Source organism: Styela clava, chromosome 4 (genome assembly GCF_964204865.1).
Source record: "Styela clava chromosome 4, kaStyClav1.hap1.2, whole genome shotgun sequence".
Classification (NCBI taxonomy): Eukaryota; Metazoa; Chordata; class Ascidiacea; order Stolidobranchia; family Styelidae; genus Styela; species Styela clava.
This window is the reverse complement of record NC_135253.1, coordinates 17,974,662-17,990,241: the sequence shown is the minus strand read 5'-3', so window position 1 is coordinate 17,990,241 and position 15,580 is coordinate 17,974,662. Positions and strand designations below refer to the sequence as shown.

Genomic DNA, 15,580 nt, shown 5'->3' with positions numbered 1-15,580 from the left:
ATTAGATCACTCAGTTGTCAGTCGATCATGTATTAACAAACTCAGTGGTCTTCTAAGACCTAATACGCGATTTTGATGCACATATATTTTGGCATTGCTTCTCCAACTTCATGATATACTTACTGGCCGGGCCCAATTAAGTTATTTCTCATCCAATGCCAAAATACTATTTGGTTTGAACTCACTCTAACTATTGCCTAAAATAAGGCATAAACATTTTTAAATATAATACCCACTGTTCACTCTCAATTTTCAAATTTTCAAGTCCAAACTCAAAAGAAATAATTTGTACGGGAGTATTATATCGATTCCGTGGATGTGAGAGAAATCAAAATGTGTGAATGAACCTACTTCAATTAGAAAAGTTTGTGTAAAGTAACCAATATAGGAAGGTGGGCGACGGTGGGACATGGGACACGATGTAGAAGCATCTCTTGCACTTATACTATATCCATAATCAGTCTTTGGTTTTGAAGTTTGACTCCGCATTTCGGTGAGTTGCGACAAACGGAGAGCGGCCGTACATAGCGACGCAAGATATGAATAGAATTGGTTTTAGGAAGTGGAAACTAAAATGTCGCCATCTCAATATTTTCTTTTTCTACAGGACAAACAACTGTCTGGTATGTTTTAGATATCGGCCCATGGCCCAATTTAAAACATATTCTGAATTCGAAATTTTTTTTAAAGGTATTTAAAAGAGTAAATTATTTGTATTTGGCCGAAATTTTACATTTTACTTGGTTATATATAAATGTGGATTTTGTTGTTTTATTGAACACACTTATCATTACAGTACATTGAAAAAATATATACTTCCGTTTTTGATCAAAACCCGTTTGTAATGTTTATGACCATTTAACAAGAAACTGTTATTACTTAGAATGGAAGTTACAGAACTCAGTTTCAATTGAAATTAGGCATAAACCAAAAGTGAAACAATAAATTTATTTCAGATTTAATTATAAGAATCCAAAATATTTATCTAGTAATTCTATAAAGACTCTTCAGATACGCCTGTCTCCAAAATAGTTGTATGTTGCCAATGTAGAAAATTTTGATCATAAGAATTAAAAATATTCAATTTGTGGGCTAATTCTATAAAGACTCTTCAGATACGCATGACTCCAAAATAGTTGTATTTGGCCAATGTGAAAAATATTTTTGAAAAAAGATCTAAAATATTTTAGTTGAACATTAATTTCAAAGTTATTTATTTTCCAAATTTGAAGTCACACATGCCTTTAAATGTTGATACTGACTCGTTGCTAGTTTTTAACGGCATATTTTGTTGAATTTGATAGAATGCCCCATCGTGTCTCATGGTGTGTTCGAATCCACCCCACCAACGCAATGGGACTAAAGAGAGATTTTTAGCCAGCAAATTCCTCGTGTTTTCGACTATCAGCTGTTGTAGGGTATTTGGCGCCAATTGGATATTTCTGAAAAACTAATCAAGAACTACGCGCACTGGCAGTTTCATATTCTCAACAAGCGGTAATTTGATTATTTTGTGGACCATTCATTGCCAATAGCCAAAGAATAGTTCTCTGAAAAGAGATTTTCAGCCAGCATATTTCTCGTATTATTAACGATCAGCTGTCGTGGGGTATTATGACATCATAGATTTGGCGCCATTGGATATTTCTGAAGAACTAAGTTGGCGCATATTAGATAATTTTCAAGAACTACGCGCACTGGCAGTTTTATATTTCCCAACAAGCGGTAATTTGATTATTTTGTAGACAGTTTATTGCCAATACCTAAAGAATAGTTCTCTAAAAAGAGAATTTTAGCCACCACATTTCTCGTATTATTACCGATCAGCTGTTGTGGGGTATTATGACATCATATATTTGGCGCCAATTGGATATTTCTGAATAACTAAGTTGACGCCTATTGAATATTTCTCAAGAACTACGCGCACTGGCAGTTTTATGTTTTATATTCCCCAACAAGCGTTAATATGATTATTTTGTAGACAGTTTATTGCCAATAGCCAAAAAATAGTTCTCTGAAAAAGGATTTTTAGCCAGCAAATTTCTTATGTTTTCAACGCTCAGCTGTTGTGGGGTATTATGATATCATAGATTGGCGTCTATTGGATATTTCTGAAGATCTAATTTGGCGCCTATTAGATATTTCACAAAAACTACGCGCACTGCCATTTTTATTTTTTATATTTTCCACCAAGCGTAATTTGATCAGTTTGTGGACAGATTATATTGCTATTAGCCAAAGAATAGTTCATTGAAGATAGATTTTCAGTCAGCACATTTCTTGTGTAATCAACGAAGAGCTAGCTGTTGTGGAGTATTATAATAATAACACTGTGGTAGTTTATATGTATTTTTGTTGCAATTAATATTTGTGTATGTAAAGCCTTACCCCTGTATGGTAATACCTTATCGATCACTAGCCCCTTTGGATTTTAAGGCTTTTTTAATGCGCTAATTATATGTACGATCTGTAATGTACATAAAATTCGTAGATGCAACCGCATTTATTTTTACGAAATGATCAGGCAGTATTTTAACATCGCCTTAATGGCTGTATATTTTTGTATATTGTGTGGTTACATATGCATATGACTTGGTAGTATTTGTATATTTGGTTGGCTGTATATGTATATGAGTTGGCGGTATATGCATATTCGCGACAGTATATGTATGAAACGTTACCAACCCTATCGTCCAGACCCGCGTAGATCACAAGATGTACATCAGGGTTGTTCAACTTTTTTAGACGAAGTGCCACATTTAGTTTACGAATGATTGCGCGGGCCACTAGTTATGTTCTTATTTTATTGGACACGATATGGTGTTCATATGGATCGCGTTACTGACAGTTTTTTAAAACCGACAGCAGTTTAGAACAGACAACTCTTAATTAAAACACCATATTATTTTCAAACTTTTATTCTGAATAGAAATTAACAATAATGAACCAAGGCCGAAAGCCACATTATATCGAGATATTTCATACGCATCGCACTAAATCCTATATCTTTTACACGGAGAAAGAAACGGTGCATACAAATCGGGCAACACATGTTGAATTTTAGAGCAATGCGAGTGTTGGTATAAGTTCGAGGAACTTAAAATGGCAGTGCAGTTAATGCTTGTTTACGCGTGTGTAATAAACTGAAGCACATCGGAACAGTGTGACATGAAAAGTGGTTGATCGATTCCATTCTGGTACAAAACTCTTCAGATACGAAGAACATCTTCTGCAGTAGGAGCTGGGCTTCTAGTGTGAACCTTGAGTTTAACGAAAAAGGCAACTACGTCCAATAGATTATGTATGCCGACAACGGTGTATAACGGACATTTCATATTTTATAACTTCTGCTAATTTTTGTAGGAACGGTAGATTTTGAATACAAAGTAATTCATATGGTTTAATATTGTATTTTCCTATAAACAACGCAGATTTGAATACATTTCTGTCTACACATATATATATATATAGTTAGATTATGGATTTCGAAACTAATTCCTGTCCCAACTCTTACCTCTTTTACCCTCGCGAACACCAGCTGAACCAGTGTAGCGTGTACGTCGAAGTATAAATACCTGTAGCCGAAAAAAGACAATATGATCGAATATGAAAAAGCAGCACGATAGTGAATTTAATAGAATTTTTTTAGGTTTAGGCTGTTGATGGGCGCCAGATGCTTTCAGTCACTTCTTTGCTTCTGTTTTTTTATTGGCCTTAGCTGCTGCCATGGTGTCTTTCACATTCTCGGACTTTTTCGTAGTTTCCTTGATGACTCCAACAGCAACAGTCTGTTGCATGTCGCGGACGGCGAATTTTCTATGCACTTTTTTTATGTCTCATCCATAACTTCTTATTATGTCTCATATCAGCTAGTTTTATTCTTTACTCTTACACTCTTTATGCAGCCGCATCAAGGAAGCAAATAAATTGATTCACTGCCTGGCCTTGCTCTTTTAATATATATGCTTAAATATAAACGCGACGTAATTTCCAAAGACGACATTTTTCATTTAGACCGAATTTCATTGCAAATCAATTTACATCAAGGTAAACAACAAAAAACAGAAATAACATAAACACATGTAATGAATATCGATCCTTGTATTTTTTGGACCTCGAGTAATCCGTGTGATCTATTTTACCAGCGTTGTCCTACATTTTACTTGACTAAGAGTCTACTGAGTTCAATAAATATTTTTATATATACTGACATGAACTGAAGATATAACTGATATGTCCTTTTTATAACTTCTGTTAATTTTTGTAGCAAATGTAATCCATGGTTCTGTATAGTATATTCTTATACACAACGCAGATTTGTATACATCTCTGTCTATATATATATACATCTCTGTCTATATATATATCTATTTGCTGCATTGAGGTTACATACTATTTTTTGCTGCATTTGGGCCACTCGTTTTCTGTGGCATATAGTGAGCTACTCACAGCGTTAATTTTGGTGGTTTTCAGTGGGAAATGTTTTGACAAAATTTCACGCAAGTAATACAGTTTGTTTAAAATATAGTCGAGTTGGTGCACAATCGTCGTCGCCCAATTCCGAGGGACTGCTTTTTTTAGCCTATTTGCGGAAATGAAGAACATTATTGGATATGGTCGACACCGCATGGAATAGATATAATCATTGGCTATTCAATCATTGTCCTTCATTAAAAACGTTCACAGCTACGGCTAAATGCTTTGCTTGCAAGGTAAATTAAACACCAGTTACAATCGTACCATGAAATAGCCGAAAACAGTGGTTTTGGATGTTTTAAGGTGTGCCTGAGGCTTGTCGCCTTGCCCTATTTACAGCGTGATATGTTGTTATTTTGGCGTCACGGTTGATCGCTCGCTGAACGATATTGTTGCGATTTGCCCACTCGTTCTGACTGCCTGTATCTTCAATTCTCCATGCCCTCACACGAAAGTATAAAGAGTAATTGTGTATATATACTGTATACTGTATATATATATATTGTGTATCTACGTAGGCCAAAGTGTAACCTGAAAATAGATTCAATGGCGATATTTGAAAGTTGTTCATAGTGGATTCTAGATAGCAGATGACAAAACTTCCATAATTTCATAAATTGGATTATCTGAGATGTAACATATTGCTGAAATTTACGAAATCACGAGTTAAAATTCGAACACATATAAATCAGCGAATTTTAGGTCAAATTTGAAAAAATTTTCACTAGTCTATGCGGAAGTTTTGTATTTATCTTTTCAGGGAGTGGTTTAAATTAATTATTTGTCATTTGACCCCAAAATTGAAAATTTGTTCTATTGTAGTTGTATTGAAAATTTTAATATATTTGGATAGATTTCAATAAAACAAAACTAAAAATAGTTTTATAATTAAAATTCATTTAATAGTTTTCGAGAAAATTGGGTTCAAAATTTATTTTTTTTTTATCGTTTTTTGGTTATAACTTTTGATATAATTAATAAAAAACAAAAATGTTAATACCGTTCAGTTGGTATTTTAGAGACGCATTCGGCGATATATTGTTCAATGATATTGAATGGCTAGAAAAATAATTCAAAATTTTGAAATTTCCAAATAAATGCAGTTCGGAAAAATATGATAGCATATCGTCGTTACTAGGGTTTCATCGATTATTTTAATTTTTCGCCTTCGATGTCGTTTTTTTTTGTTGTATTCAAATATATTTGAATATAATAAGTGCATTACACGTGCTTTTCATCAACTTTAGGCAAAAATATCGAAAATATCGCTCCTTTATGGCGATGTTGTCAAAAACGCAATTTTCGCCGTAATTGTTAAGTTTTCTGGCGATAATGTGTTGTATTAACAATCAAAAGCATTTATATGAGCAAGTTTTAACTGTACCTAGTATTATGGCACTTCACATCATTAAATTAAACCATCACCTGAATAATTAACCATTTTTTAAATAAATATAGTCACCATTTCGGAAACGAGAAGAAGAATCGGCGATGTATGAAAACTCAAATTCCCGCAGAATTAAATCCAATTGCCCAGTCTAGTAAAGCAAAGAACGTTTCCCATTTAATTCAATGTTTTGTGTTGTGATGACCGTGCTTAATCATATAATTAAAACTGGAGAACAAAGGGAATGAAAGTGGAAAACGAAATAACCCGGCATCGGCATGAGCGACCTAGACTTCCGATATAGAAAGTTTTTCTAATTCCTACATTTCCGCTAATCTAAGTAACAATTTGTATCCCATTTGTTAATTAGGAATACTGTCGCTAAAAGGATCACAGATGTTTCAAATATGCCACTGTTCGTTAAAATAGATTTTAGGGCTAATTAGCTCTTTGTAATCTGAATTTCAACTGCGCAGTGTTCGATTTCCGATTTTCAGATAATGTATTTTTCCGAGTGAGATGCGTCCAAAATAGCCAACAATGTACAAGAGGTTACCATAACTCATTTGCTTATTTGATAGTCGGAAATTAGTGACACCAGGTAATGTAATTAGTATTATGTATTTCCGACAATGTGAAAAATTATAGTGACGTCATACGGTTTTTTTGGGTGAAATTAATTTTGGCGTCATAGCAGAGATGTTCATGTGATATGATGTCATAAATTAATATAAAAAATTTCGCAAAATACGAAAATTGCCGTTGTACGGAAGATCCGTATGTTATTCACGCAAGTATACTGGATAATAAGTTGAATATAAAAAAAAAACTAATAAACCGGTAAACTTGAAGTCATAGTAGCTATTTCTATTTGTGCCAAGGGTGCAGGGACTTACCCAAATCTTACCCTCTTTGTAATTTTATGAAATCGCTCATTTGGGACTTCAAAGAGAGGGACGTAGGAGTAATATTAAAACGTATCTGCGCATTTCTTGATATGTTCAATGAAGGTGATATGGCAATATTGTTAGCAACGCAATGCAGATCGTTGCTTTATATAGAAGTAAAATCGCCCAGCTTTACACGACCAATCCAGCTTTTCAACTGTTATAACGTCTCATGACCACCCCCCACCCCAAGATCAGTCTTTCAAAATCGGTAACAGCAAAATGACTTGTTGAATGTTTTGTACCATTGACCGACAAACAATTCAACTCAGCGTTGTATTTTAACATCTCCGGCTAAAATAAGCACGGTGGTATACACCTGGTCACACATGATTTATTTCCAAAAAATTGTGTTCGAACAAAGTACATTTGCATGCGAAAAGTACATAGTAATCAAGAATATATATTACAATAACCGCTATATATCATGCATCAAACTTTTCTAATATTCCGTTGTCATCCATTCAATATCCAGAAACGTTATGGAGGTATTTAGAAGAATTTTTATAAAATAACCTATTTTTTTGCCAAAATAGGCATGGGTTTCAAAATCCGGTCAGTCCTATTTTAAGACATGAGAAACCCAATACACAGATTACAAAATTCGATTGGTGCGTGCGTCTCCTGCCGAAATTTTAATGAACTTATATTTATATTCATGGATTGTAATAGATAACCTTTTCTAGTGTACAATAGTTCTGGCTTATAAACAAATTTCTAGAGATGCAACCAATTTGTCTTTTTCCCCATATTTACTGTGTCTACCTTTTTCCAGATTGACCTTACGCTTTTCTGACAATATTCACTTGTCTTATCCTCATTGAACCTTTTGTTCTTCAAATAACAGTTTTCCTTCCACATGTTTTTAAATGACTCAAAATTATCTTATATATATATACTATAAACTTTCTATTTTAATGTTCTCGAGTTTGCTTGGAAAGTTTTCCTTTTCCTGATCTTTGACAGACTTCCGTACACGTTCAATGATCTTCTGTCAGCTTCGTTTTTTCCCAAATCTGTGACTAGGAAAACAAAACATAAATTTATTTTACAAAATAATATAAGTTTACCTTTTTTAAAAAAATATTGGACTAGACTACATTTACTGCGAAATCCTATTCTGTCGCACTGGATAGGACTATCACGTCTGTTCCATATATTTTCATGTCTTCCATAATTAGGTAGCGAGATACTTTGCAGACTCAAAGTGATAACATCATCTCAAACTATTTCTTTGCATACAATATCTCAGAGCCTTTGTTTTACATAATAACATGTCCCACATCCTTATGTACAAACTGAATTGCCTTTGATTCAAAACGATAACTAAAACCAACTTCTCTCATCGCTCCTGACAGAGCAGACGCAGACCATATATGACGTCATATGTCTCGTCTGCAATTTGCACATTTTGTCAGAGTGAAATATACCATAGCAGTGTTGCAAGTCCCAGATAAGTTTCCGGTGAATTATTGGAATACCATACGATAGCGAAAATTTTTTCTTGTTAATCCTCCAATTCTGGCCAAAAGATAACTGGGTTAGAAAAGAGAAAATCATGATTTATTTTTGTAGCCACAATTTAGCAAAAATAGCAAAACGGGATATAGCTAGGCCTAGAAACTGTCGGCAAAAACCAGAGTTTTTTTGCTTGAATTTCAAATCCAACATTATGTGGTGATAGTTGAGGATAATGTTGAAAATGACGAAAAGTTTCAGACTTTTTGCTTGAGGGATTTATGTAGAAAATAAAGCCCAAACTATTTGGGCGACAACAAAATGTGGCCCAAAAATTCCCGTCGCCCAAATACAGCGAGAATAACTCCGTGTTGTCGACCAAATCGATAAAATAGAAATATATATATATATATATATATAGTAATATAATTAGGCCCAGTTCAAATTGCTCTAGAACCAAGTTTGGATGGGATCAATATGCTAAAGCACATCAGAGCAGTGTGACATGAAAAGTGGTTGATTTATCCCATTCTTGTATAAAACTCTCCAGATACGAAGAACATCTTCTGCAGTAGGAACTGGGCTTTTAATGAAGGTTTTCAGGTACCATTGACCTAAAACAGAACAGCAATATGTATATGCTGAGAAAGTTACTAAGTTGATTCATTTGCTAACAAGGAGAGTCCCAACATTTTTTGGATAACGCGAAGCCAGAACAAAATTATCCGAAAGGAAATGTTCGATCGCGAGACGAAATAGGTTAGGAAGCACAAATTGAAAATATTATCGCAATTAAAAAGTTCGCTCGTCTACAAGCAAGAGTCATTTCAGATATTTAGTCAAATTCATTGTTAAGTTTCGAAGCATGTGCCATGAAATATCGATAAATCAGTTCTGGATTTGCCGCTCTCAATTATATATGTATTCTGAAGTAAAATAATGAAACAAAACTGACCTTCTTCAGAGCATCTAACAACGATGAAGTAATTCTCATAATCAGTCACTTCAAATTCCAAATCGTTGGACATCTCCTTGATATCTGAAAATAGACTTGTCAACAGTTCAAAAAAATCTTGAATTTTTATTAACCCTTTGATATCATCAAAATTATTTCACGCATGCATGCAGGATTCCATCCAAAAGACGAAACGGTATATATATACATATATGGATACATTAAAAGTTCATAGAGGGTTTCACAGGTCAAAAGTTCACTGTTTACATGAACTCATTTCATTGCAAATAGCAAGACATAGAAAAAATGTAGAATTTCAAAACCGTTCAAAAGTAAACAAATGTGGTCACAATTACGGTTTGACATTTTGAATCGAATAGTGAATAATTCGGTTCAGTTGAAAATTTCGAATTGCTGCCCAAACTTTAAACTGCAATTCTGAATTAGGACCCTTTTCACTGACTGCTATTTCACCAACTTTTTCTATACTGAATTATACAACATTCGACAATAAAGATCTTTCGAAAAATTGTTTTGGACTGTGGATAGAACCGCGTCAACAAAAATGAAGTGCTTGTGCAAACACATATTCCAGTTAGTAAGGACACACACAACACTAATCGTATAATAAGTGTTGTAGCCGTCATAATGTGACTGAAAGGGTCATTACAATGAAAAAGTTACATTTAAATATTTTTCGAGATTCGATTCTGAAATCAGGTATTCGAAAATGTCTCGCTCTAGTCACAATTTGCATTGGCTCAACTAACTAACGCATATACTAGTAAACACCAAAGGTATTCAATAGAGCAAATGTAAATTTTCACCAACTTACATTCGCGCACAGCTTTTTTGTTTATGAAGCTATCTTCTTTCACTACATCACGCATTAGTGCTGAGTCGTTACAAAATATATGGAATGGAAGGTATTAGATTGTAATGAGATTATTTCTGTGAAAACAATTTACGCAAAAATAATATAAAATGAAAGATATTTTTCCCAAAGTGTAACGAGTTTAATAATAGTGGTAAACCTGATGGGTATTTTATTGTATTTAAGCAATGTACATATAATAATATAGACTCTTCGATTTGGGTGGAAACCACAGTGTGGCCCGAAATCCTGGTTGAAAACAACTGGTGTAGACGATAAGCAAAACAAACCTGTGCGCTTGTCAACAATGTAAAAACCACGTCCAACTTTTAGTGCGTGTAGTCGTACAATATCGGGCTTGTCCGGTGATCTGCAAATATATTATCAATACTGATAAACTTTTGCCTCCTGAATGTTAAATTTCTTACTTTTCGCGCCCAATTATGATTTGGCTTTTATAATGATTTGAAACGTTCGTACCTGAATAGATACCTTTCCATCGTCGCCTCGACACCATCTTCTACTTTAGTAAAGTTATGTACTTTCACACAAGCTACATCGGCGGATATTGCATTACCATCATTCATAGATTCATAGAACGTTTTGCCTTCGAGCTGAAAATTACAAAAAAATATAAGATCTGAACGAACGTTACTTTTTCTTCCAATCAAGTCAAATGTGTAAATTACGCTTTCAAAATTCTGTTCTGAAGTTACTCAATTCATACATATTTTTAATAAAGTATGCCGTGTCTTGTTCGTAACATAGAAACGTATTGTGTGTGAAACTCTTAATTTTTCAAAGCATAAATGTGTATCGTATTTATGTAGTAGTATTATTAAACTCAAATATTCTCAAATTAACTTTTATTAGCATCATAGCATAAAAATATGCATTATCACCTTTTTCCATTGTATGTCGTTTCCTCTGGATGGATACTGGCAATTTTGCATGTGGCCATAAATCACGGGAAATGGCATAGAAATCATGAGCAATTGAAAACAAATATGACCTGTCATGTTGCATTTATTATATAATTCAATGCAAACCTTATATCGTATATACGAGCATAAATCTTTTTGTTTATATTTACTTCCTTTTCTGTCAACGTACAAATTTAAAAGATATGATTTTAATGATCGAATAGTCCTGACAAATATACTTAGATCATTGTCGACCCCATTTTTTGATTCGAACAAACATAAATAAATGAACAATTTAGCAATAACTGATGATTTTGAAGTATTCGAAATTATGGATTTCGAAACTAATTTTTGACACAACTCTTACTTCTTTAACCCTTGCAAACACCATCTACATCAGTATGACCAACTGTAGCCGAAAGACATGCAATATGATCAATTATGAAAAAAACATGACGATAGTGACATTCAGGACAAACGCGTTTGATGTTTAAAAAACGCTCATTAGTTTATGTGTAGAGCATGTATACACATTTTGCGAGCGCTTAAATGTTCTTTGTAGGCTTATTAAGGAATGCATTTCAATAGCAACGATGAAAGGCTGATTTGAAAACTACTAGTGTAATATATTGCTTTTTGCCAATTGGCTAAGATCAAGTAATGGCGATATTCACTATACTCGAATACAAGTGATCGAACTTACAACCGCACTACAGATTGCTAAACGACCGTGAACATGTCAATCGAATATATTATAATCGCCGGACATCAGCGCTTGCTCTATAACTAATGCAATCTCAAGTTTTTCTCGTCCGTCTGAAGTCATTGAGTAATAGTGCATCCACGTAAAAGTGCATCACACCACTGGTTAATGGTGTCGATGGTTGTAATAGTTTCCTACAGTGGTACCAGTTAGACCACTGCTCTGTCGTTTTGTAGAGTTTGTAGGGAATTGTAATAGTGCACGAAGTTTTTTCCCATTGGCTCACGTTGTCACGTTTACCGCTGTATAGTCTAGTGGCAGTTCCCTCCGTTTCTAGCTGGGTATTCCGACAGTGGCGAGAGTTTGTCTTTTATGTGGTCATAGTATATTGCTCTGTATTTGTTCATAAAAAAATAGGATGATCAGTTTTTCTTATATCTCTTCTTATATTACAGACCAAATAAACAAGAAGACAAATCATAGTTCATAGTGTTTTGTAATGAGATGGATGAGCTTGGTAGTCTTTAGCGAGTTTTTGAATATTTGGTGACATTTTCGTCAGGCACAATCTCAAATCACCCGGGTGTTTACTGATTGAAAAGACGATTTTGTCGTTTTGATCGATAAAATTCATCTTCGATTCCTCTTAATGTACCGCGGCCTCGGTCCGGTTACCAGTCCATAGAATTAATCAGCCATTTATTTGTTTCTGATTCATGGAATTGATAGTGGGGGAAGCCGTAAGCGACCATCGGCTACGCCAGGGGTCGGCAACCTTTTGTCACTCGTGGGCCAAAATTAAGAGTTGCAAGTCTTGGCGGGCCGCACATATTTTTCAAAAGTTTAAAACGGAACAGCGCGCGAAGACTGGTACGATTCGTGAACTCAACTCAGTCTTCTTATTAAAAGAAACAAGTTACAAATGACATTTAATGTGATACTTTTTGTTGCTGTATCACGCTTGATAGCTTTTCGACATTGGCGTCACACTGAATGAAGCCAAGATCGGAACAATGTCTAACTGGGCTTCACCAACGGCCGGCAACCAATTTGCCTAATGTTAAACAAGGTCATTGGCGCCATTTTGTGCCATATTTGGGAAACGCAACACAATGGATTCTTTTAGGACATTTTCGTCGTGTTGTTGTACTGAATCAAATAAGTCAGCTGTTATAAGGGCTAGGATGAAGCCGAATGGTGGATTTCAAACTTTAAGCTACATGCTACCTAAATATATAATGCAGTTAAGAATAAAAAAAAATATCTAATGCGTTAAATTTGACCACACACACAACGTGGAACCATTTTTGGTCACTTTTGCGAAGATTTTATAATGATACACCAGTTGACGCTGTCAAATGTCTCCCCAACAATCCTACAATGTCATTTGTTCCTCTAGCACAGCTTGGAGCTGAGCAGTAGGGCATTATGGAGCTTGACAGACGAAAAATGCTAACCAGAAAATAGAAACGGCTATTGAAGCGAAGTTGAGTCAGCCGGTAAACTATTTTCTGTGACGTCATACGGAACGCTATTGTCAAATGGTCAATTATGACGATTAAAATGGCCAACTTACTTCTGAAGCAATTCACAACCCGTATACTTGTCTTCAAAGACAATTTAATGTACTATAAATGCAATTTAGCAAACATGAAAGGATATCAGCATGTTCGGCTTAGATTCTCCTTCAAAACGCAACCTTCAAATTTTCTACCTAAAATATTAGTGAAAAGAATAGGTAAGTTTCAATAATTGTGTGCGAACTTCTTATAAGCAACCGTGTTAGATGGTCGTGAACAATAGGCACAAGATGGCGTCCATTGTCCGAGCGTTGCCTTGCTTGTATTATATCATAATTACCTCATTATGAGGTAACTATGATTATATTTATATGTGCTTTGGACTTCACTGATCTTAGTTCTCTGCTGCACACTAACACGAATGTATTTCTGTAAAGTTTCGTCTGAAAAAAATCAGAATTCCTCAGATAAGCAGTTCACAACATTGACAAGAAAAGGTTCTTCATTTGTGTTAGTGTGCAGCCGGACTTTTGAATTTGCGTAGTATGGTATTTTTACTCCTGCTACAGCCTCCTTGGATTATACGCATACGGATCCAAGCATTGAGCATTGAGGAAGAATTGGGAGTTTATTTCGCGCAACCTCTACTATAGTGTTCTTTGTAATGTTCATTTTCAAGAATAATTGTTCGCACACATATGTAGCCTACTTCCATACATCGGAGTAAATTTTTTCGCGTGGTTTGTCAAATTTTGATAGAGATTTTTTTTAGAAAATTACATTTTTATCAAAATCAAGCAGTGATGCATCTCACGAAAGGAAAATGAATTTTATGTCCTCATTGCATTGCATTTCAAGAAGCTCCATTTCAATATTTTCTGCGCTATTGAACCCCCTGCACTCAGAAACAATTTTTCTGCGTGTTGCCATTTGTCTAATTCTAAATAAGTTGTAGGCTCGTTAAACGAGATGCTGTTCACTAAATTGTTAGGTTCTAATATAATTTAGTCTAACCGTGTCTCACGATAACTTCTGTGGTACTCCCGAAGTATGGGAACCAAGATGGCGGACACCGGAACGTAGTATGTGTACCAGGTTGAGGTTAGGACAAAATTTCAGGTACAAATATTACAGGAGTCACTTGACTAGTCCTCAGACTCGTAATAGAACTAAAATAATAAAATCTACTCCTCGAGCGTAGATTATAAAATTAATTCATCGTCAAATCCGCCGTTTTGTCGCTATATATCAGATCTGGCCCGCGGTCGTAGGTTGCCGACCCCAGGGCTACGCGAACTGCCTTACGGCGGGAAGGAGTCCAGCAATCCTCTCACGTGTGATTATCGCTTACGGGATTCAAACCTGAGAACAAACGCACTCAGAGTACAATAATCAAATGCACGATGCGCCAGCCGTCGAACAAGAACAAATTTTGAGAAATCCTCCTATCGCCCCCTTCGACTTTTTCGCGCCTTTCTGTTTCGTTTTCGCCCAACGGGGGCGATATCGACCACTTTGGGAATCACTGATTTAGATCACATTTCATTGCAAATCAAATTACATCAAGGTTTACAACAGTAAACAGGAACCCCATAAACACATTTTATTTTTATGTTTCATGTTTTATTATTATGTTTATTTTGTGGACCTCGGAGTAATCCGTATAATTTATGTGTACAAACATTGACCTGAATTTTATTTGACTAAAAGTCAACCAAGTCCAAAAGATAAATTTTCGTATGCCGACAAGGGTGTACATATAACAGATATCTCTTATATTATAGCTTATGCTATTTTTGTGACAAATGTATATTTCGAATACAAAGTAATTCATATGGTTCTATATTGTATTTTCCTATACACAACGCATATTTGAATGCATTTCTGTCTACATATATATATGTAGTTAGATATGTAGTAATATATTTATGTCTGGTTCAAATTGCTCTAGAATAGTGCTCTTCAACCGGGTATACGGTATACCTAAGTGCGGACCATGAGTCGGGTATACAACTGATAAAAGGTAAACGAAGGGTATACAGCCTAAGTCATGGATTCTAAACTCTAATATTATAAATTATAAAATATTCAAGCGGAGACAACAATGCAAACGCGGGCCACATGAAATATAAAATGTCATTTACGCAAAAACCGACGTGAGCACATTGTTACATCACAAATTATAGAGATAATGCGGTCACGCGTCTTGGTTGGTGATTTCGGCTGCTATGCACTTCGTTTGATTTACGTTGAACATTATCCCCGTTGACGCTAAGGCCGTCAGTTAAATTTATAACTTGCGAACACTAGCCTATTAGATTGCATGATGATATTGCA

The 15,580-nt window shown here is 34.9% G+C and overlaps 1 protein-coding gene across 2 annotated transcripts in view; it reads right to left on the bottom strand.

Moving 5' to 3' along the window:
- The window catches only part of LOC120326720 (uncharacterized), a 37,946-nt gene extending 26,753 nt beyond the window's left edge, over positions 1-11,193 (bottom strand). Inside the window, exons 1-4 of one of the 2 annotated variants that reach the window (XM_078111734.1) lie at positions 11,000-11,193; positions 10,578-10,711; positions 10,388-10,467; positions 10,059-10,118 (exon numbers count right to left, since the gene is read on the bottom strand). In XM_078111734.1, the coding sequence (XP_077967860.1) occupies positions 10,059-10,118; positions 10,388-10,467; positions 10,578-10,711; positions 11,000-11,116 (391 nt within the window). In that variant the 5' untranslated portion in view covers positions 11,117-11,193. The remainder of the gene's footprint in view (positions 1-10,058; positions 10,119-10,387; positions 10,468-10,577; positions 10,712-10,999) is intronic. The other variant, XM_039393058.2, reaches the window with a different exon arrangement.
- Positions 11,194-15,580: the final 4,387 nt, after the last annotated feature.